We start from the raw sequence: 23,833 nt of genomic DNA on the forward strand, positions 1-23,833 counted from the left end.
TTTACACACATTAAGTCAATTAATTTTAAATTCGGAACTCCCCTGGGAGGAAACAGTGGCCCGCGACAGGAATGCCAGTGCTCTGGGGTGCAGGGGGTGGAGGCACCCACTTCCTGACCAGGCTCTGTTTGTGGTTGTGTGGGTGTGGCTGGCCTTTCACATAGAGGCATTTTTTCGCTCTTTTCCCCTTGCAAAAGAATGCAGATGGCGCAGTGTCTAAAGAGGCGGCTCAGGGTGAAATTACATACATGGCAGGGGTGTGAGCCCCGCAGCCTGGGCAGTGGCGCTCCGAGGCTTTCTGGCCGCCAGCTCACCTCTGTGCCTGTGCCCTTTCGGAGGACATCGGATTTGTTGTCACGGGTGGCACATGGGCTGAGGTGTAGCTATTACGTGGACCGGAATATGAGTGTCCACGCCTTGGACTGAGCTGGGAGCAGGAAGGTATGGGATGAAGTAGCGAGAAGCATTATTACTGCTTGGGCTGGAAATTAAATTTCAGCATCAAAATCCTATAATGCTCAAAGGAGCCCACCTCAAAAGTCCAAAGGAAAATTCCCCCTTAACTTTTTCTTTCCATTCTATCTATTAAATTTTTTATTAAACCATTTAAAATGATTACAGAGTCACATACAGTTGTAAGAAAAAAGGCAGAGAGACCCAGGCGCCCTTTACCCTTTTTCCCCCAGTGGTAACATCTTTCAAACTGTAGTAAGATATCACCCCTGGGCTGTTGACACTGATGCAGTCCAGATACAGAGCATTCCATCCCCCCAACACACGAGCCCTCCTTCTATAGCCTCCCCCAGATCCTTCCCTTCTATTCCCCACCCCTCCTTAACCCCTGGCACTCACTAATCTGTTCTCCATCTCTATATACTTTTGTCATTTCAAGAATGTTCTATAAATGCATTCATCCAGTGGGTGAGTTTTGGGATTGACTTTCTTCACTCAGCATAATTCTCTGGAAATGCATCCAGGTTGTTACGTGTATCACAAGTTCAATCCTTTTTATTACTGGGTAATATTTCATGGTGTGGCCGGAATACGGTCTGTTTATCCATTCACCTATTGAAGGGCATCCGGGTTGTTTCTGGTTTATTAAAAATAAACGCTGCTCTGAACATCACAAAAGCTGTGAGAACATAACTTGTCATTCTCTGCCCCAGAGGGCAATTGCTAGGTCATACGTACAGTAGTTACATATTTAGTTTTTTTTAAGGAATTGCCAAACCATTTTCCAGAATAGCTGTACCGTTTCACATTCCCACCAGCAATGTGGGAGTAATCCAGTTTCTCCACATCTTTTCCAGCATTTGGGGTTGTCACTTTTTGTTGATTTTAGCTTTTTTGATAAGTGTGCAGTGATATTTCAGTGTGGTTCTAATTTGCATTTCCCAGTGACTCATGTAGTTCAGCATCTTGTCATGTGCTTGTCATCCATCTATATATGCTCTCAGTAAAATGTCTGCTCGTGTGTTCTGCCCATTTTTAAATTGGGTTGTTCTGTTTTTCACTGTAGGGTTTTGACAGTTCTTGTCATCGTCTATATTCAAGTCTTTGTCAGATACGTGGTTTGCAAATATCTTTTTCCCAGACTGTAACTTTTCATCCTCTTAACAGGATTTTTCTCAGAGGAAAAGTTTTACTTTTGATGAAGCCCAGTTTATCAATTTTCCCTTTTATGGATTGTGTTTTTGGTGTGAAGTCTGAGAACTCTCTGCCTAGCCCAAGAACCTGAACATTTTCCCCTATTTTTTTTTTCCTAAAAGTTTTATAGTTTTCTATTTTACATCCAGGGTCCACTTTGCATTAATTTTTATATAATCAGTGAGGTTTAATTCGAGGCTTATTTTTTCTGCCTGTGAAAGTTCAGTTGCTCCAGCCCCATTCATTGGAAAAACAGTCTTTCCACCATTGAATTGCTTTTGCTCATTGGTCAAGCATCAGTTGGGCGTATTTGTGTGGGTATCATTCTGGGTCCTCTGTTCTGTTATCTGTGTCTAACATTCCACGAACGTCACAGTCTTGATTATTAGCTATGTAATAGGTCTTAAAATCAGATAGACTGATTTGTCCCATTTTATCTTCTTTTTCAAGATTGTTTAGCTATCCTAGTTCCTTTGCATTTTCATGGGAATGTTAGAATAATCTTGTCTATTTCTACAAAAAATCTTGATGGGGTTTTGATAGGAATTGTGCTAAATCTATATATTAATCTGGGGAGAAATGACATCTTTACTATGTTGAGTCTTTCAAACCATGAAAATGGTAGGTCTCACCATTTGTATATCTTTTTTTATTTCTTTCAGCACACAGCTTCTGCTTATGTTTTGTTATATTTACACTTAAGTTGTTTGAGCTTTTGTAAGTGTTTGTAAATGGTGTTGTGATTTTAATTTCAGTGTCTCCATGGTCATTGCTAGTATATAATCAATTTTGTATATTTATCTTGTATCCTGTGACCTTGCTGAACTCCCTTATCGGTTTTACTTTTATATTTTGCTGAATTCTAATTGCTAATATTTTGTTAAGGATTTTTGCATCCACATTAACGAGGGATATTGATTTGTAGTTTTCTTTTTTTGTTGTCTTTGTTGGATTTGGTATCAGGTTAATACTAGCTTCATAAAATGAATCGGGAAGTGTACCCTCCTCTCCTGTTTCCTAGAAGAAATTGTTCAGAATTGTATTACTTCTTCTTTAAATGTTTGGTAGAATTCTCCAGTGAAACCATTTGCACCTGGAATTTCCATGGGGGGTAGTTTTTAAATTGGAAATTCAGTTGCCTTAATAGATACAGACTGTTCAGATTACCTATTTCATACTGGATGAGTGTAGTAGTTCATACTTTTCTAGGAATTGGTCCATTTTCGTCTAGGATGTCAAAGTTATGTGTTTAGAGTTGTTTGCAGTGTTCCCTTGTTATCCTATTGACGTCTGCAGGGTCTGTAGTGCTCTCCCCCTTTTCATTCCAAATATTAGTGATCTGTGTCTTCTGTGTTTCTTAGTCTTACCAGGGATTTGTCACTTTATTGATAATTTTAAATAACCAGCCCTTTGTTTCATTGATTTTCTGCTTGCTTTTCTGTTTTCTATTTCATAATTTCTGCTTTTTATCATCTCCTTCCTTCTGCTATTGTTTTAGGTTTATTTTGCTCTTCTTTTTCTAGGTTCTTAGATTATTGTGTTGAGGGTTTTCCTCTCTGCTAATGCAAGCATGTCGTGCTATAAATATTCCTCTCAGCACTGCTTTAGTTGTGTCCCACAGCTAAATTTTGATGTGTTGTACTTTCATTTTCATTCAGCTCAAAGTCTGTTTTTGTATCCCTTGAGACTTCCTCTTTGACCCATGTATTACTTAGAAGTGTGTTGTTTAGCTTCACAGTGTTTGGAGATTTTCCTGCTATCTTTCTGTTACTGATTTCTAGTTTGATTCTCTTAAAGGTCAGAGACTATACTCTATGTGGTTGCAGTTCCTTTAAATTTGTTGCGGGTTTTTGTGTCTGTGTGTGGACAGCATATGGTCTATTTTGGTATACACTTCGTAGGCACCTGGAAAGAATCTGTGTTCTGCAGTCATTGACAGACTTTTTTTTTAAACATTTTTATTTAAATGTATTTATTTATTAATCTGTTTATTTTTGGCTGCATTGGGTCTTCGTTGCTGCGTGTGGGCTTTTCTCTAGTTGCAGGGGCTGCTCTTCGTTGCAGTGCTTCTCATCACAGTGGCTTCTCTTGTTGTGGAGCATGGGCTCTAGGTGCATGGGCTTCAGTAGTTGTGGCACACGGGCTCAGTAGTTGTGGCTTGCAGGCTCTAGAGCGCAGGCTCAGTAGTTGTGGCGCACGGGCTTAGTTGCTCTGTGGCATGTGGGATCTTCCCGGACCAGGGCTCAAACCCATGTCTCCTGCATTGGCAGGCGGATTCTTAACCACTGCGCCACCAGGGAAGCCCCCGTTGATAGACTTTTAAATATATCTCAAGACTTTGAGACAGATCACTAACTCTTGAAGGTTATGTGATACATTACTTTTTTTAACTTTTATTTATTTATATATTTTTATTGGAGTATAGTTGCTTTACAATGCTGTTAGTTTCTGCTGTACAACAAAGTGAATCAGCTATATGTATACCTATATCCTGACCCTCTTGGACCTCCCTCCCCGCCTCCCCCCATCCCACCCATCTAGGTCATCACAGAGCACCAAGCTGAGCTCGCTGTGCTCTACAGCAGGTTCCCACTGGTTATCTGTTTTACACATGGTAGTGTATATATGTCAATCCTAATCTCCCAATTCATCCCACCCTCCCCTTCCCCCACCCGTGTCCACACATCCATTCTCTACATCTACATCTCTATTCCTGCCCCATAAATAGGTTCATCTGTACCATTTTTCTAGATTCCACATACATGTGTTAATATACGATATTTGTTTTCCACTTCTGACTTATTTCACTCTGTATGACAGACTCTAGGTCCATCCACATCTCTACAAATGACCCAATTTCATTCCTTTTTATGGCCAAGTAATATTCCATTGTATATATGGAATATATGTACATCTTCTTTATCCATTCATCCGTTGATGGACACTTAGGTTGCTTCCATGTCATGGCTATTGTAAATAGTGCTGCAGTGAACACTGGGGTGCGTGTGTCTTTTTGAATTATGGTTTTCTCAGGGTATATGCCCAGTAGTGGGATTGCTGGATCGTAAGGTAGTTCTGTTTCTAGTTTTTTGAGGAACCTCCATACTGTTCTCCATAGTGGCTGTATCAATTTACATTCCCACCAACAGTGCAAGAGGGTTCCCTTTTCTCCACACCCTCCAGCATTTGTCTCTAGATTTTTTGATAATGGCCATTCTGACCAGTGTGAGGTGATACCTCATTGTAGTTTTGATTTGCATTTCTCTAATGGTTAGTGATGTTGAGCATCTTTTCCCATGCCTCTTGGCCATCTGTATGTCTTCTTTGCTGAAATGTCTATTTAGGTCTTCCGCCCATTTTTTGATTGGGTTGTTTGTTTTTTTGATATTGAGCTGCATGAGCTGTTTGTATACTTTGGAGATTAATCCTTTGTCAGTTGCTTCATTTGCAAATGTTTTCTCCCATTCTGACGGTTATCTTTTCATCTTGTTTATGGTTTCCTTTGCTGTGCAAAAGATTTCAGAATAAGTGATCTAAAATCCTGCTGAGTTCACCGAGGAGGGCTGTGAAACCTTCTCTCTGGTGATTCTTGTCAGTGGAGTCACCACCTTTCTTCCCTGATAGGTGTGGGCCTCTCTGAAGGATAGAACTTGGATCAGCTCAACATATGGCTCAATGAAGTTTCCTGGCTGACATTTTTACTCTTATATTTCCAAGAGATACAACAAGACATTGTTTCCCTTCTTCTCATCAAGTTATAGAATGCTAAAGCCAGAGGAAACCTTGGGTCATCTGGTCCACCCTTTCACTTGGCAAGTGAAGGAATAAAGTCCAACAGGTTAATTTTCATTTTTAAAATACTTTTATGAAATTAACATATGTTTATTATAGAAATGTATTAGATATAGAGAAACAAAAATAAGGGAAAAAAGTGTATATATAATCTTACAACCAAAAAGTAACCACAATTATTATTTTGGAATGTATCCTCCCAAGTTTTCAGAAATGGGATCACACTGTACTACAATTTTTTTTTCTTTAACAATAGACATGAACATTTTCCAAGATGTTATTCCTAATAGCAGAATATGTTTCCACAGTACAGATAAACCATCATTTATATGCTATAAGTGATGTGCATTTGATGGGCATATAGGCTGTTACAGTTTTCACTGTGTTAAATAACCTTGGGATGAACATCTTTCTCCTAGAAACGAAGACACTGGATCATTTTTAGCTTTTCAGCCCTGTTGCCAAATTGGATTATCAAGGTTTTTTGTTTGTCTGGACAGGCTTGGTTTGGTTTTGACTTGTGCTGGTTTTAGAGTCAATATAGAAGATGACATGAGTTCAGGAGGAGGCCTTGTTTAGGTCCCCAACCTTTCAGGGCGTGAACTAAATGGCCATCTGGATCCAGGAGGAGAACCCTCCCTTCCTCAGAGGGTGGAGTTGCTGGAACAGTGCCATGCAATCTAGACCTTCCTATGAGGCATCCCGCCTTGGGCCCGGTCAGGAAACAGGAAAACAGTCAGGTTATATTCAGCCTGGGACCTGAACCTTGTAAAACCAGCCACCCAGCCCGGTTTTATGTGCCAGGCAACAAAGGGACAAACTTGCTCACCCCAGCCTGCTTCCTCTCTCTGGGACCTGCCGTGAGAACACTGTTTTGCACTCAAACTATGCCTTGAACTCGCTTTGTCATACTAATTGCCCCCATAAAATGGACCAGGGCACCACATGAAAATGTCCCGTATTTAGAGACCCAGTCCTGCCTGCTTTTTATGGCTGGTGCTGACCGCGGGAGGACCTCAGCCCCGGTCCCTCTGCCCAGGCACCGCTGAGAGCAGTCCAGGAGGGAAAGAGCATCTGAAGGTGGACAGGAAACCCCGGGCCCAGGAGAGGCCCTGCTGCTGAGAGGCGGCCAGAGCAGCCCTCCAGGTACCCGGGTGGCTCCCTGGCACGGTGTCGGCGCCCCTGCCCACAACGTGCGGGTTCAGCCTGTGGTCCGCACAGCGTGCCCTTTTCCATCCGTCTTTCTTTCTTTGTCTGCAGAGAAAGAAGAATTGATCCAGAGCGTGCTGGCCCAGGTAGCAGAGCAGTTCTCAAGGTACAGAATCTTCTAGATACATCATCTCCAGAGCTGGGTGCTTTTTCTCTTCGTGGCTGGGGTGGGCCACTTGCTCTGAGGCTGTCTTGGCCGGCAGGCTCTGATACATCACTTGCCCCCAGAAGCTGCCTCCCCAGTGGAAATCCTCTGGGGACTTACGTACCTAAGCCAGCTTGGATGGGGTCCAGGAAACGCTCGCCAGGTGCCACAGACCATGTCAAGTGGGTGTTTTCAGAACGAGAGCCCGTGTTGCTGGTAATCTTCCCAGCTGGCTCTTCTGGGGCTAGGACTTCAACCTACAAGAACTGACAGCTTTCACAGAGATCCTGTGTCGCTGTGCGACTTCCTCTCCATTCTGAGTTATCCTGCCGGTTCTGGGTCAGTGCTTTCCATTTCTCAGTTACCTCGCGGTGGCCTCTTACTGCCTGAGGGTAGTTAAAATGGGGAAGGCCCGTAGGGTATTTTCTTAAAGCCCAAGAGTTGTTGAACTGAATGGGTTGGAGCCCGGAGAAGGGCACCTCAGGTCCCCTGAGGTGGTCTGTGCCCAGCAGGGAAGGGTGTGGGGCTGGACCATGCCCTGTGTGAGCAGAGGGCCCGGTCCTCCCCGGAGGGCATCTGCTCACTGCCCACGTATGGGGACGTAAGCATACCTGCTCTACGTTCCCATCGTGGAAAATACACCTTTGAGATAATTCAAGGGTGTGTCTTTCTCCTCCTCCCCCTCACCACCCCTCCCCAACTTCCCTGAATTCCTTAAAAGTAACGCCTCCGTTGGAGCCCCTCACCAGCCCACCTGTAGGCCTCACCACGGCAGGGAGTCAGCAGATGTTGGCCGAACCCATTTTAACTTGGAGAATTTGATGAGTTATGTTGTTTTGTTTTGTTTTTTCCTTCCTAGAGCGTTTAAAATCAACGAACTGAAAGCTGAAGTTGCACATCACTTGGCAGTGCTCGAGAAGCGCGTTGAATGTGAGTGGCATGTTGATTCCCTTTGGCTGGTTTGTCTTTTACCTCTGCTTAAAGTAACCACTTAAAACCGGGGCGCTTGGTGATGGCAACCGAGGTGAGGCTGACAGCACATGTCTTTTCTTTGGGAAATGCGCGAAAGTTACCTTTGAAGTTAACGAGGGCTAGAACAGTGATGAATCTTAAGTGTTTTATTTCTATTTTAAAAGTAACTCAGTAACATGTGACGTGTTATAAGTGCCATCTTATAAGTATGCAGTGACTTGCAACATGGTACTTAGCGTAGCAGAGCCCCTGGAAGGGTCTCTTCAGTGCAGGAGAGCACAGAAGGAACCGTGAGGCCCCCAGACGTAGCCCCTCCAGAGAAGAACTTCTGCAGAATAACTTGTGTGTGTGTCGTTTTACAAAAATGAGAATGCACCGACCCGTACTCTGCGGTTTCACAATTTGGGGGGAGGATGTCTACTAAGTCATTACCGAGTCTTGATTCAGTGACCAAATAGCTGAAACCCTGGGAGGAAAACAGCCTCCAGTCATTCACCCTTTGTGTTCCCATCCACCAAATAAGGAACAAGCTTGAATTCCACGTGACCCACAATTCCCCATTCAATGCACAACGGGAAGGCTCTTTGTCTGTGTCAAGGCCAAGGTTAATGGCTCATAGGCACCACATTGACTGACTTCCGGAATGAGTAAACAAACTCCAAACCTGAGGCCATCGGGGTCGTGGCATCACAGACTCTACCTGGCTGACTCACTGAATGTCACTTTTCATATCTTGTACGAATTGCTTGGACTTTTTACAAGAAAAAAAATTCAGGATCATGTCCAAAACCAATCCACCTAAATAACTTGAATCATGATTTATATAGTTACCCTTTTCAAAGTATGGCAACATTTTAAAAATCCATTTGGTCGTATCACCCTGGGAGCTTTGTTTTTCTCCCCCAAAAATCATGGTACCCAGAAACTGCTGTGAACTTAGTTTTCTGGGAGTGGTGCTGATACTCTAAAATTAAAGGGGTTGGAATATAGCACATTGTTTCTGCTGGATGTTTTTTCAAAAGAGAGAGCTTCATAATAAAGAAACTTTGGTTTGGGTAAAAAAATAAAATCCATTTGGTCATTAGAGCTTCAGAACAGTTTTATTTTCCCCGTTGGTGATGAAGGAGCCACCAAGAGGTTAAGTGACCTGCTCAAGTTCATTCAGCAAATTGGAAAAGTAAATAAAACTGGGACCAGCCCCGGGGTCCTGGTGGGGCCGCTCTCACCATCCCCTTTCCCCATGGGGAGCCAGTGCCACAGCGAGGCGGGGAAGGCCTGAGGATGCAGGTTAGAAAGCAGCTGTGACGGCTGACCTCACGGCTACAGCCGCAAACACTGGTCATGGCTGCACTGAGCAGAAAAGAGGTTTTGCCCTAAGGGATTGGGGGAGCTCCCCTGGGTGTCAGGAGGGCTCAGGACCAGGGCTCAGTAGCTCTGCAGCAGGAGCGATGCTCCAAACCCCACGTAGAGCTGATGCTGTGAGGATGCTGACTGGAGGATCTGAGCCCCAGATGTACAGTACCCACCCGGCACCCCTAGATCTGTGCTTGGACCCCCATAGCCCCTGTGGCCACTGCTGCATACATCAGGCTGCTTCTCTGTACACGAGCTACAGATCCAGAGTCTGGACAGAGCTGGATCAGGTGCCCACACCCTCTCTGCAAGGACGGCCAAAGAAAGCAAGTGTTAGTGTCCTGTGGCTCTCATGACAAAGCACCACAAACTGGGGGGCTTAAAACAACAGAAATGAATTCTCCCGCTGTCTCGAGGCCAGAAGTCCGAGATCAAGGTGTCGGCCGGGTCAGTTCCTTCTGGAGGGGAATCTGTCCCAGGCCTGCTCCAGCTTCCAGGGCGCCCACAGGCCTTGGCGTGTGGCCTCATCACTCCAGGCTGCCGCCGCCTGCACATGGCCTCCTCCCCTTGCATCTGCATTCAGGTTGTCCTATCAGGACACCTGTCTGTGGATTTAGGGCCCAGAATGATCTCATCTCGAGATCCTTTTTCTAAACAAGGTCACACTCTCATTCTGGGGGTCAGGATGTGAGCCTGTCCTTTACAGGGGCGCAGTTCAACCCACTGCCGTGAGCAATTGGGGTTTCCATCTTCTGCCGTGGGCGGCAAGCTCAGCTTCCCACCAAGCCCCATGGAGTAGGGAGCTCTCTGGACGTGGGAAGAGGTTCAGCCAAAGAACACAAAAAACGTTCACTGCCGAGTCACCACCTACAGTCACAGAGATGAACAGTCATACAGTCCCCTCCTGGAGAGCAGATGCCGGGGGTGAGGGAGGCTGGGGGGTGACAGGCGCCTCCTGCTTCGTCCTCCTCTTCATCAGCGCCACGGACCACTTTCCCCCGCCCCACACGGAAGCCAGCTCCAGTGCCGCCGTTCCTTGGAAACAGGCAAGTTGAAGAGGCCATTAATTAATTCTCAGAACTCCTACAGGGAGCTGTGTTGACTTCAACTTGAGAGGCTTCTGGTATCTGGCCGAGGGGACACCAATCGGGCCGAGAAGTGTTTTTATTTTGCCTTCAAGTGGCTTGTGGATTGAGGACCATTAAAGGATGGATCCCCGATGACGTTCTCCCCAGCACGTCCTTGCCCGGAATCCTCCAGAACCAGCTCGCATCTCCTCCTGGGGCTCTTGTGTAAAGCAGATAATTCATGCACGTGTGCATAAATTACCTGGAGGATGGCATCACCCCTTCATCCCCCAGCTCAGGCTCAGTGCACAGACCAAAATTACTAGTGTTTTTCCTAATGGTGTTAATTTCTAGCACCAGAGACCTGGGCACTGAAGGAGTGGGATGGAGAGAGCTTGCATTTCTCAGGAGGAAGAGGACGTTAGGGTTAGGGTTCCAGGGGCTGCGGTCAGGTGGCCAGGTGTGGGCAGCGGTCAGCCCCTGGCCTCCCCACCTCCTCCTGGCTGCCCGCTGCCCACAGGAACGTGGCTGTGGGGACCCACACACCCCCGGAGGTGGCCCTCATCCTCCCTGACCTCCACCTGGCTTTGGGCGCATCCTTTCCTGGCGCTTGTGGCTGACCGCTCCCCGGGCTCCACCAGCCTCTGCGTTAGCGGGAAGTGCTGAGCCCCGGGGGGTGTGAGTTCCTAAGAGCCGCCCAGACACAGCAATCAGGGCCTCCCCCGAAGACATCGCAGGGACCTTGGAAATGGACAGGGGAGGCCTTTTGAGTTCAGGGGTTCTGCAGCTGGACCTCTCCCGCAGGTCACTTGGGGAACTGGTCATCCCAGCCACTCAGAAGGTCAGCCCTGACCCTGCAGAGCTGCCAGAAGCAAGCCGGCCTGCGCTGCTGGCCTGGGAAGGCTGCCGGGAATATGACTGCCAGGCTGCTCCGCTGGGCCCGGCCAGATATGGACACACACACACACACACACACACGTAAGTACACACAGAAACGTAGGCACATACACTTGCACGCATACACGAACCCCCATGTACAATACACACAGAAACACACACACACATACCATGCTCATGCACACACACACTTTGTCTGGTATGTGTGAGCTGTTCAGAGCTGTTCTCTGCTTCTTGAATTCAAAGAGGCACCACCTAGAACTGCCCATCTGTAAACCACATTACATTGATTTGACTTGTTTTAAATGGAATTTCCTGCCTTTTTTTTTTTACCTTCTCAAGTGTATAATTCTTTGGAATCAAATGTAAATTTTGCCTTAGCTCTTAATTCACCTTAAAAGCTTTCCTTCCTTTTCTACGAAATGTTTTCTTTCTTCGGGAGGCTGGGGTCTCGCTTAGGTGAGAAGTCGTTTCCTAAACACAGGACATCCAGGGCCTCCCCTCACCTCCCGGCTGGGGATGGACCATCCCGGGGAGCCCCTCCCTCCTTTCCTTCCTTGTTTGCGGGAAGGGCCCAGGCACCCTGCGGTGGGCCCAGGGCAGTCCTGCCCCTGTTCAGCCTTTATCCCTGCCGGGGCCTGGCCCAGAACCTACAGACTAGAGAGCTGGCCCCATGGGGCAAAGTTTACAGCCAGGTCATGCAAACAACCCCGAAGACTGAAACCAAAACTTGCTTTTCTTTTTGTCACTGGGGAAATGTGCTTTATGCAAATTCTTTACCAAAGTCCTTGGAGGAAGTGCTGAAACCCGAGGCTCTATTCCTACGTGGCTATAAACAAGTTTCAAAGCTCTGCAGCCTAACTAGGGCCCCGCCTGCCCACAGCCGGCCTCTCAGGAGAGCCCAGCGGGTCAGGGGGAGAAGGGAGTAGGACAGAGCTGCCTTCGTGACCTGACCGTGACCGTGCTGTTACTCCTGCCTGCTGAGGCCCCATCCCCGAAGCCAGTGTCCCTCTTAGAAAATCATTCTTTAAAGTCCTCTAGGGTGGCCCTGACCTACGGAGGCCCGCAGAACCCCTTCTAAAGTCTGAGAGAACAGCAGTGCCAGGTGGCGCTCACACTGCCAGTCAGCCTGGGGCTGCGGAGCCTGTGCTTTAGTTTGGGGTTCTGGTCCGCACCCGCCTGTGTTTAAAGTTTGAGACTGACGAGTGGGAAACTGACATCCGTCTCAACCCTGAGTCCTCCCTGGTGTCAGTGCAGGACCTGGGGGTGGCCCAGCTCGGACGGCCTTCTCCCTCCCCCAGGATCTTCCACAAGGCAGCCTGGTGTCCAGCAAGGCCTGGGAGCGGCAGCCCTGGGTCTGCTGGTACCTGAATCCGCCGAGCGCCCTCACTGCCTCCTGGCTTCCTCCCGGCGGTCTGGCTCTTCAATCCCGAGACGCATTGTTTTTCTCTTCCATTGATTAATGCACTTTTGCCATCTCATTACCCATTATCAATCTCCTTGGCAACGAGGCTCTATTTCCTAAACATCGCTGCGGTAAATTCTATCATCCCGTGTTGCCCAAAAGGCTTAATCTTAACATCACCCCCAATAAATGGCCAAGGAACCTGATCTACATCAATTTCAATATCCACACCATGAAACATCAGGCAACCACCAAAAACCATGAGCTAGGAGGCAGCTGCTAACAGGAGCATCCTTGACTTGTTGATGATGGAGAAAAGCAAATGAGAAAACATGATCCCAATTCTGCCTTTTTTAAATTAAGAAAGATAAATAGATATTTAGATTGCATGGGGGTGGGAGAAAAATGCCTGGAAGGATACACACCAATATATGCAATATTAAATGAGTTCTCTGGGCCAATAGGATCATGGATAAATTTTTTTTTTTTTTTTGGCTGCATTGGGTCTTTGTTGCTGCAAGCGGGCTTTCTCTAGTTGTGGCAAGCAGGGGCTACTGTTGGTTGCGGTGCACAGGCTTCTCACTGCGGTGGCTTCTCTTGCTGCGGAGCATGGGCTGTAGGCGCACGGGCTTCAGTAGTTGTGGCACGCGGGCTCAGTAGTTGTGGCTCATGGGATCTAGAGCGCAGGCTCAGTAGTTGTGGCACACGGGCTTAGTTGCTCTGCGGCATGTGGGATCTTCCCGGACCAGAGCTCGAACCCGTGTCCCCTGCATTGGCAGACGGAATCTTAACCACTGTGCCACCAGGGAAGTCCCATGGATAAATTTTTAAATACCCTTCTTTGAGATACTCTGTATTTCCTCCATTTTCTACAATGATCATAGGTTATTTTGTATTCAGAGAGGTGATGCTGGAAACGTAATGAATGGTATCCGTGGACCCTGACAGGCAGGGCACCGCTACCCTGTTTGGACTCTATACTGTGTGCTCCATCTCTTCCCCAGCTGGATCCACTCTTTGGATCCAAGTCTATGCCACATGCCAGGTCTCTTCTCCAGATCTATTCAACTTTCCAAGATTTTCTGCCCTTTACGTGTTAACAGCCCCTTCCTGGGCCCCTTCCTGACACTGATGTTGAATCTACCATCTGTCCCATTAGCAGACCCGCAGACACAGCTCCGCGGTGGTCCTTTCCTCCTCGGGGTAAGCGTCCTGCAATGGGACGGAGGCCGAGAAATGCCTGGGAGGCCGCGCACGCCTGGTCCAAATGCAAACCGTAAAGGGTGTGTGCTGATGTGCTTTTTCTTGGAAGAGGACCCATGGTTTCATCCACCTCCTAACGGGGTCCGCGATGCAAGAAGGTGCTGAGAGCACCCCACCCCAAAGGAGGGTGTGGGCTCTTGGTGGGAGCACAAAGTACCGATGTCCAGTTCCCTGGCTTCCCCACCTCGCTGGTCCCGCGTCCTGGTACAGGAGGGTGGAGATGGTGTTTGAGCCTCTCCCTTGGGATCCCGCACGGCACAGAAGCAGGTCACGGGGACCAGATCCGAGTACCAGATCCTCCAGATTCCTGCCACTGGGCGGAAAGAAGCAGTGGTTTCACATAGTCTTGCCCCCGCCTGGCCCCGGACACTGAAATGCTTAGAAAACCCACCCTGGGAGGTTGTGGTTCCTGGCGGGCTGCCCGGGGGCTCGGCGCTGGGAGAGTTCCCCCAGCCGCGAGCTCCAGAACCGCTGACAGTTCCTCCGGATGGGAGATGGATGGAAGCCTGCGGAAGTCGCTGAGTTGCTTTGTTTTTCTTTTAGAAATCACCTGCATTTTATTTTTAGCCATATCCCGAGCCGCCTGATGGAAAGGGGAATGAGTGGCATCGTGGGTAGTATCTTTCTGCATAAAAATCAAGGTGTGATTACCAAGTAACAAAGCTAATCTTTTTTTATTTCTTATGAACTGACTCTAATCTGAAAGCCATCCCAAAACTGGCAGCGTTTCTGAGCTAAATATGCACCTGCCAGAGTGAACGTCTTGAAGTTGAATGCTCACTGGCAGGCATAAGCGCCAGTTCATCCTTTGATGAAAACAAAAAGAATGTTCTGACTTAGGGGACCCCGAGCTGCAGGACCCTGGGAATGTGACCAAGCGCAGGTTCCACCCGTCCTTCAGCTGGCCGGATCATTTCTCATCCATTTCAAGTCAACACTTGTCCCGGTTAACTGCTCTACCCAGGACCTTCAAATGCAAAGCTTTTACCTTAACGAAACTTTCGTCCTTGCTGGGAAGGCTGTGGTTTTGCTCCCCGAGCCCTTCATTGCATTTTACTACCCTGGGAACACGTACCCCCTTTTTCTTTGGGGGATAAAAGATCCTCTGTCCTGTGTCCTCACCTGGCACTTAGGGGTACGGAGAAGAAGCAAGAAGTAGGTGCGGGAACAGTGGAGATTCGGGAAGCGGGGAGGAGGAGGGGCTTCTGTCCTCGAGGGCCCGTGTGGATGAACGTGATGCACAGGCTGTGGCTGAGCTGCGTGAGGGGGGAAGCCTGAGAAGCAGTGGCATGGGCGGGAGTGGGAGCCAGTGTCTGAGCCAGCTTCCACCCCCCGCCCCCGGGGACATGGGAGCCACAGGCGAGCCCCCAGTCACCAGCCTCCCCAGCCTCCACGTGTATCCATGGTAACCCCCTTGTTTCTCTTGGTCTCCAGTGGAAGGACTGAAAGTGGTGGAGGTTGAGAAATGCAAGAGTGACATTAAAAAGATGAGGGAAGAGCTGGCAGCCAGAAGCAACAGGTAAGGTCTGCGCTGGGCGAGCGCGGCAGATGGGCAGGGGCGAGTGCGGCAGATGGCCAGGGGCGAGCGCGGCAGACGGCCAGGGATGGGCTCTGCGTGGCCAGGCGGAGCCGAGGGGGGCCCTGGGGGCTTTTTTCCCCAAAAGCAAAGCTGGAGAATCCCAGCTCTGGCTGGGGTGGGCACCGTCTGGGATTTGCTTTTCAGTTACACAGCTTTCTTATCATAAAAGAGACTTTATGGCAGAGGGAGGCTGGGAGGATGACTTCACAGAAAAGGAGAGTAATCTGCTTGCAGATCAAAGTGTTAGGATTCACGGCCCCGACTTCAACAAAGTTGGCATCGATGTTTTGAAAAGGAGAACGATAAAAGGAGAAAGGCCTTTGGCTTCCAGGGGACGAGCGTCCTGGTGTCCCCAAGGCCCCAATCCCGTGCGGACGTCCCCATAGCACAGAGCGGCCCGTCAGGGGAGTGATGCCACGTTCTGGACACAGAAATCACCTGTCCCGCGGAATAAGGGTCCCTCCACACGTGCCCCTAGGGAGCCAGGGTAAGGTGGCCCAGGCTGCCGAAATCCAGGAAAAACATGCCCCAGGCATTTTTTGGAAAGTGGGGTTTGGGCTACAGCCAGACCCTTGGCCGAAAGCGTGGTTAAAGCAGATGTTGAGGTCAAGGGCAGAGATGCAGCGTGTCCGCCAAGGTGATGCTGGATGTTGCACACACTGAGCGCTTGCTGTGTGCGGGGCTGTGCCGAGTGCCCTGCTGACAGGACCGGCTTGCACCTGTGTGCTCTCCCGCGTTGCTGCACGCCCGTGGTCACCTGTCCAGAGACCGCGTGGTGACGGTGTGGCCTGTCACCCCCGGAACGCCACGCCACTAAGGAGGCTGAGGTTACAGCTGGGGCTCAGCAGGATTTAACAGGACTAACGAACCTGCGAACGGCCCGGTGCAAGCGCACCAAATTGGCTTACGAGGCCACCCGACATCTTGAAGATCATTTCCTAACTTTTCAAAATTGAGGGCAGCCTGCTTACTGCAGAGTGTGGCTGCATGCAAGGGCCTTTGGTGCAGGAGGCAAAGGGGAAGCTGGTGGTCACAGGCTTGGGGCGGGGCTGGCGGCCTCAGGGCGGCTCGGGGACTAGCCTGATGGGCTCCAAGCCTGTTGGTGCGTGTCTTCCGGGGACCACGCCACTTTCCTGGCCCGCTCACTTGTCAAGTGTTTTGGACTTCAGGATGTCTCATCCCATTGGATTTGGGGGAAGTCGGGCAAAGGAGTTCGTGACGACAGAAAATTGTGAGTGAATAATTCGTCCTCACCGTCCCTGAAGCGGAAGGTTCTATGGGGTCAGGAGGCAGATCCCTCACGTGACCCAGTAAGAGCCCTGGAGTTGCCCGTGCAGCCCCACGGCGGGGCCCTGGCTCAGCAGCTGGAAGGAGGCCCCTGGTCACGGTGTCGTCCTCGGGCTCAGGATCTGGATGGCTCAGCTTAGCCCTCTGGCTGCCACGTGCTGGACCTCCGTGCTGTGGCCAGTCCTAACGCCCAGGGGAGAAAAGCTAATTTGCCAGGCCCTGTCCCGGCCGCTCTGCAAGCAGCCTCAGACTGGCGGCCCGTGGCTGAGTGCCGTGTCTGCTGTGGCGAGCGGGTGGTGCCCCTGGGCCCCGTTCCCCGTGTCCCCTCTGTAGGGTCACCTCACCCATAAACATGCTGCAGCCACGCAGCCCACAGAGCACTTGCAGGAGGCGGGGTTTGGGTTTGGGTTTTGTTTTGAGGTATAGTTGATTTTCAGTGTTAGGTTAGTTTCAGGGGCATGACATAGTGATTCAAAAGCAGAAGGTGTTTTATAATGAGGCCTCTCATCCCTTCTCAAATGATTCAATCCTGCCACCTGCCCAGAGCAGCCGGGGTGAGTCAGGAGCCCCCGCCTGCTGGTCCTGCCCCGCCGGCCGTGTCGCAGGCACCCTCCGCCACCCCTTCTGTAAGAGCCAGGCTGGGGCAGGGGCACCGTGATGCTCCTGCTGTGCTTTCTGGCGTGCACTGCCCTGTGGGTCAGGTTGCAAGAGAAAAAACAAAAGTTCGTCCAAGTGGTATTAGTTTCCTGTGGCTGCTATAACAAAGGACCACAAACTGCAGGGCTGAAAACAATAGGAATTTATTTTCCCCCAGTTCTGGGGGCTAAAAGTCTGGAATGAAGGTGTCATGATGGCCAGGCTCCCTCTGAAGGCTCTCGGGGAGAAACTGTTCCATGCCTCTCTCCCAGCTTCTAGGGGTTGTCAGCAATTCCTGGGGCCCCTTGGCTTGTAGAGCATCACTCCAGTCTCTACCTCTGTCTCCACATGGCCTGTTTTTTTGTATGTGTCTGTCTCTGTGTCCAAATGGCCCTTTTTAAAAAAGACACCAGGGCTTCCCTGGTGGCGCAGTGGTTGAGAGTCTGCCTGCCGATGCAGGGGACACGGGTTCGTGCCCTGGTCCGGGAAGATCCCACATGCCGCAGAGCGGCTGGGCCCGTGAGCCATGGCTGCTGAGCCTGGGCGTCCGGAGCCTGTGCTTCGCAACGGGAGAGGCCACAACAGTGAGAGGCCCACGTGCCGCAAAAAAAAAAAAAAAAAAAAAAAAAAAAGACACCAGTCGTATTGGATGAGGGGCCAGCCTACGTGGTGTGACCAATCTTAACTCATTACGTCTGTTACAGCCCTATTTCCAAATGAGGTCACATTCACAGGTACTGGGGGTTAGAACATCAACATATGATTCTTGGGGGACACAATAGACCACGTGGAGAAGACCTGCCCGATTTCAGAGCACAAGGGAAGCAAGATGTCACCTGCAGGCACCCGTCGGGGGCAAAGTGGGCAGAGCCGGGGCTCATCCAAGTACTGAAGCCTCTTCCACGCCCCACGCCCCCCGCAAGAAGTATCAATACATTTTTGGAACTCACAGTGCTGTGATCCAAAGAGGAGCCTTCCCTGTGCCCCAGCCGCTTCTAGAGCCATGTCTTCTCAGCAGGCAGTTTTCACAGCAGCCCATGTAGGTGAGAGACAGGTAATGGTGACTCTTCAATCAAAAACAGAATGGGGTAAAGTCTCAAACAGTGCTGACACATTGCGAAAAAAGAAATGCAGCCTCCTGGGCTCAGGGCTACTCCACAGCAGCATCACCCACCTGGGACCCTGGCCCAGGAGCCTAGCAGCCCTCTGTGCCCCGTACAAGCAGCCCTGCCCTTTTCTTTATGGAGAAATTAACTCAGATGAAGGATAAGCTGCTTGCACTGCCCCTCGTCTCTGTTGGCGGCTGGGTTCCATCTTAATCGTGCAAGGGGGCCGTGCAGTCATTCAGCGTCCTGGGACCAGGCTCGTTACCTGGGGGGGAAGTCGCACAGCTGAGCAGCTCTCTCTGAGGATGTCCACCCAGCCGGGCGGTGATCCTGCCTCTCGGGGGCGGAGAGGGGAACAAAGGCACCAGCCCGGCTGAGCTCAGGTCTGCACCCGCTCGGGTGGCCAGTGAGCCCGAAGCGATGAGCACCTTCACCCCCCACAGGCACACCCCAGCGTGGCCTGGAGCCGGGGGTCTGCGTGGACCAGAGCCGCCTTTCGCTAGGGAATAGCGATGGCAGTTGGGTCGGATGAGGCGCAGGCCCACAGACACCCTCGGAACAAGCCGCACTCCCCTGAGACGCAGGCCTTGGGTTTCTCTTGGCTTTTTCCCCAAGAGGAAACAGGGAGGATTGCCCGCCCGCATTCAGGGCAGGGCCCGGCCCCGCCGAGCACGTGGGGGCTGCAGGAACACGGAGAGGCATCTGAGGGCTCTGGGGTCTGTCCTCTCCGCTTTCATCCCAAACAAATGGCCTTGACCACTGGACTGAGCCCCAGGAGCGGGGGAGGCTGGGCGCGCAGAAAATGAAAGCCAAAACCAGCCCCAAACAGAAAGAAAAGAAAAGGCGCCATGCCAGCTGCTCTGTCAGCTGGAGGACGCTGGTTCCCGTGGCGGCGGGGCAAAGAGGGAGCAGGCAGGGCTGCCTGGCCGAGGCGGGACCCCCCAACGCTGGGATTTTCAAGGAAGCAGTGGATTCCAGCAGTCAAATCATCTTCGGTGGTGGAAGCTTACGCAGCCCTCCTGGGAAAGGCGCGGGACTGACCTGCACGGCACGTGTGTGGATGTTTGTACAAAAGAGGTTAAAAGCAGAAAAGAAATAATGACGACGCTACCTGTGCTCTTAAGTCACAGACCAGGTTCTCACGGCTCAGACACCTGTGTGTACATGGGAGTTCTCGTTGACAAGGGCGACCACGGGAAGCGTTTGGTTGGCGCGTTTTCTTGGTTCATTTGGTTACCCTTTTGCTAAATCTGTCTTAAAATCCCACTCCATACACGAAGCTGTCTTAAGCAGCTCGGATGATTTTCGCTAGCATCGGGTGGAGGGAAGGAATAGCAGCACGCCAAGAAAGTAATACTGAGGCTCTTTTTCCAAAAAGGAAGCAGGCGTATTACTCTGAGTTTGCAAGTGGCATAGGCACCTTGTCAAACCTCCAGACTATACTGATGAGGGGGGCAAGTCAGTAAAAATAACAGCAACCTCGCTGCTCCCAGTCAAAACCCAGTCCTGAGCTTCCCAGATGTTCTTCTACGCACAGATAGCCAGTTGTGAAAAACAGCTACGAAATACTGTTGTAATTTTTTTTCATTTACAACATTGTAAACAGTCAGTAAAAGAAAGTGCAGCCTCAGACATTTTTCCAGAAGGCCGCGGTCCAGCACTCCTTTTCACCCACCCACTGAGTTCTTTTCTCCTCATTCCGTGGTCGATTGTCTTGCAGTACCTTTCAGGACATACTGTAGGCAACGTTTCTTTTTCCCTTTTCACCCAAAATTCCCTCGCTTCACATAATACTCATAATTAAAGATGACATAATAACCCTCCCTGTTGAAGTACCATAATGGTTTAAATTATTTCCCATTGGGGGACATTCCGGTGGGTTCTAGTTTGGTTTTGTGTTTTTGCAGCAACAGATGACACTGTGATGAATACCTTCAAGATGTTTGTTTACGGCTAATTCTTTCCTTATGATAACTTCTCCAGAGGAGCCTTGCAGCTTAAAGGATGTGAATTTCTTTACGGCTCTTACAATACAGTATAAATTGCTCTCCTGGAAGATGGAAGTTTATTTCCAAAATGCATGAGCTTCTGTGCTGGCCCCATCCCCAGCCTGGGAATCTCACGCAAGGCAGGAGCAGGGCGAGGACTGGGGTGTTAGACTCTCCCGCCACCCCCGCTGTGCTCCCTATTCGAGGTGGGGGGACTTCAAGTTCCTTCCAGAGGAGTTAAGGTGCCCATGTGGGCTGGGAGCCCAGGTGCTGCCGGCTCTCCTGGAGCAGCCCCGACCTGCAGTCCCTGGCTGTGACCCCCTCGGGCCAGCACACTCGCCCCTGATGTCGGAAGGGGGCTTCCCTCCAAAACCACCAGGCTCCTTTTGTTCTGTTCTTTTGTTTTGTTTTGCTTTTGTTGCCGCAACCCGAGGCATGTGGGATCTTAGTTCCCCGACCAGGGATAGAACCCGGGCCCCCTGCATCGGAAGCGCAAGTCTTAACCACTGGACCGCCAGGGAAGTCCCTGTTCTGTTCTTGATGCCTTGATGTTAAGGAATGCAAAGCAGAGTCAGAGATCAAACTCGCCTCTCGACGTGTGTGTAAGGGGAACAGTTGGGGACATCCAGAAGGTCTATCACAGGAGGCGGGATTGATGACCTTACGAGGTCCATCACGACCAAGGTCCCGAGGAGGTCTCGCTTTTTGATGAGCTCGAGCTCTTTGAAGCAGCAGCAGTGTATTTGTGACATGGTAGTGGGAAAAGCAAGTTGCCAGAGAGCAAGCCTGGTACAGTTCCATCCTTACTTAAAAGGACCAGGGGCTGTCCGTGTGTGTCCATACCTAGGAACGTTCTGGAAAGGTACCCCAAACTTAACAGAAGGCATTGCCAGGTGTGAGATTTAGAGGAAAGAAGTGGGTGAAAGGGGACTTAACTTTTTTTTACTTTGCTTCTGTGTTTTTTGAATTTTTTAGAAGAAACGTATTTTGCTCGCATCATTTAAAAGAGATTTGCAGGAGCTTCTCTAAAATGAAGATGCCATGTTTGCTGAGAGCTCAGTATTATCTCAGGAGGTCCAGGCAGGGTCTTTGGGGTTTAGCAATGAGGCGTCACTGGCTTTATGACTTATTCTTCTGTAACAAATAAGACCAAAGGGGTTTGTGGGATGCGGATTGGGTTGGGTTTGGCATTTTTCGGTATTTCTCCCATGAGGTCCCCGCAATCCACTGCCCAAGTGACACCAAGACCAAGGCGGCAGCGCCGGAAACAATCTTTGCTTTTCCCTTCAGGACCAGCTGTCCCTGTAAGTACAGTTTTTTGGATAACAGCAAGAAGTTGACATCTCGACGCGATGTCCCCACTTATCCCAAGGTAAGGTGACATCCTGTCCCTGAAGAAACCACAGTCAGCGTCCACAGCCTCCCACCCTCGGCCCCCCTGGCCTCCCAACCCGGCCCCTGCCATCTGCACAGCTGCAAAACCAGCTCCCTCCCGGGCCCTGGGCTGTGGAACGCTCCCGTTTTTCTTAGGCAAGATATATTTTCTCTTTGACGTTTGTTTAGCCACAGTGGTCCCAGACCAAGCTCCAAGAGATCGGAGCTCCCCCCCGGTGTCCAGCCAGCCCCCATCGCCGGCTCAGTGAACAAACGGTTCTTACGTGCAAGTGTTACTTGAAAGAACTTTCATTTTTAACTAAATTACTTAAAATCTGCTTCGCTGCATCTCCTGTCCCTGAACAACATGTAGTTGTTGTGAGAAGTTTTGCTTTTTGGTCACAAAGGATTTCTCCATTACAAGAGAACCTCAGCCCTTGTTAGAGCAGCAGTGCCCTGGGAACGGGGGGTAGGGTTCTTCAGACAGCTGCAAAAGAGGGGTCCAGTGATGGTGGTCCCCCATCTCACAATGCCTGCAGCTGGTGACTGAGCAGGATCCTGGCCCAGCTGTTCTTTGCATGCTCTCCCACTAAGATTTGGGCTTCGCAGTGGCCGGGATCCTGCAGACAGGGCGCCTGGCCGTGCCCAAGGCCACCCCCCGACTTCCCACAGCAGCAAAGAACCTCCCAGAGCCTCCCTGCCAGGGGCTTCCCCAGCTCGGATACGAAAGACAAGCTAAATACTGTCCAAGGTTTTCACACGGACACGAGTGCCCTACCCCACAGGAATACGTGACCCACACCCCAGGATCTACCCCAGGGAGTCACGAGGCCCAGCTTAGGCCCAGAACAAAAGGTGCCAGTCCTCCACAGTGGTTCCTTTTAAAAAACAAACGGAAGGACCTAGGAGACGACTATATCTAATTCCAAAACACCGTGACTGTCTTAGGTCTAAAACCTTCTGTTTCCTCTGACAATGTAACCTGAATTCCGGTCTTCCGTAGAACCAGCGCCTGCCCCCAGCAAGCTGGGCTGTTGTAGCCCACGGCTAAACCAGTGACAGCGTCCGAAAGCAAACCTCAAAGTAGCTTCTTAGATTATTTGAATTTATGCCAAGTAAAAATTATTTCCCTTGATTTCACTTTATTGCATTTTTTAAAGTCAGGTTTCTCGGGATGTCGTTAGCATGCAGTAAAGGTCACCTTCTGCAGGGCAGAGCGCTGTCAAGTGGGACAGGCTTACGTGGTCACGTACCCTCCACCACGGTCAAGGGGTGAACGTTCTGTCTCCCCCAAGCGCCCCCTCGCCCCCTGTGCAGTCATTCCTGGTGCCCGACCACCACTGGTGGGTTGTCCGTCCCCGTAGTTTTGACCCCTCCAGAATTCTCGTGGGTGTAGCCTTTGAGAAGGTACCCAGGTGTCCTGAGAGGGGGGCGAGAGGAGAATGGAGAAGGCACGGCCAGCCATCGTCTCCACCCAGAGGCCCCCGTGCGTGCTCACAGTGCTCTCCTGTCCCCGCCAGTACCTGCTGTCCCCCGAGACCGTAGACGCCCTGCGGAAGCCCACCTTCGACGTCTGGCTCTGGGAACCCAACGAGGTGAGTGCAGGAGCCACCCGGGACCGGGACCGGCCTCCGGGGACCAGACGGGAGCGGCCCCATCGCTCTTCTCCTCGGCTTCTCCTCCGTCTTGTTTGTCTTTCAACTTGATTCTCCAGGTTGGCAGCCAAACTGCCCCTTGGTGGGCTCGGGAAGGGGCGTCAGAGCCAAGGAGCAGGTGAACGGCGGGGCCTCGAACCCGGGCTCTGGCTGCTCGTGCACCACCTCCGCCCAGCAGCCCCCCGGGCTGCGTCCTGCTCCCTGGGCCTGCACTCCGCAGGCCTCCCGGGCTTGGGGAGTATTTCAGGAAGGAGCTTCCCCTGGACATGCTGCTGAGAGTAGGCGACCCGGGCCGCTGTGAGACCTCGGAGACCCAGAGCGACTTCTTGCAGCAACAACACACTTCTTTAAAATTCCTCTTTTGCTGAGAAAACACAAACATGGGGATCGTTTTGTTGTTGTTTAGTCTATAATATCAGTTATACCTTCCTCTCTGTGAACCCGGAGAAAACAAAAAG

At 50.4% G+C, this 23,833-nt stretch overlaps 1 protein-coding gene across 1 annotated transcript in view; it reads left to right on the forward strand.

The window, feature by feature from the left end:
* The window catches only part of PDE9A (phosphodiesterase 9A), a gene marked incomplete at its 5' end in the record, with an annotated part of 91,232 nt that overhangs the window by 53,102 nt on the left and 14,297 nt on the right, over nt 1–23,833 (forward strand). The window contains 5 exons of the mRNA XM_082625526.1: nt 6,700–6,754; nt 7,653–7,723; nt 15,185–15,269; nt 21,637–21,718; nt 23,241–23,315. Coding sequence (XP_082481652.1) covers nt 6,700–6,754; nt 7,653–7,723; nt 15,185–15,269; nt 21,637–21,718; nt 23,241–23,315 — 368 coding nt within the window. The remainder of the gene's footprint in view (nt 1–6,699; nt 6,755–7,652; nt 7,724–15,184; nt 15,270–21,636; nt 21,719–23,240; nt 23,316–23,833) is intronic.

Source organism: Mesoplodon mirus, assembly GCF_964341445.2.
Source record: "Mesoplodon mirus genome assembly, chromosome: 6".
Taxonomy (NCBI): domain Eukaryota; kingdom Metazoa; phylum Chordata; class Mammalia; order Artiodactyla; family Ziphiidae; genus Mesoplodon; species Mesoplodon mirus.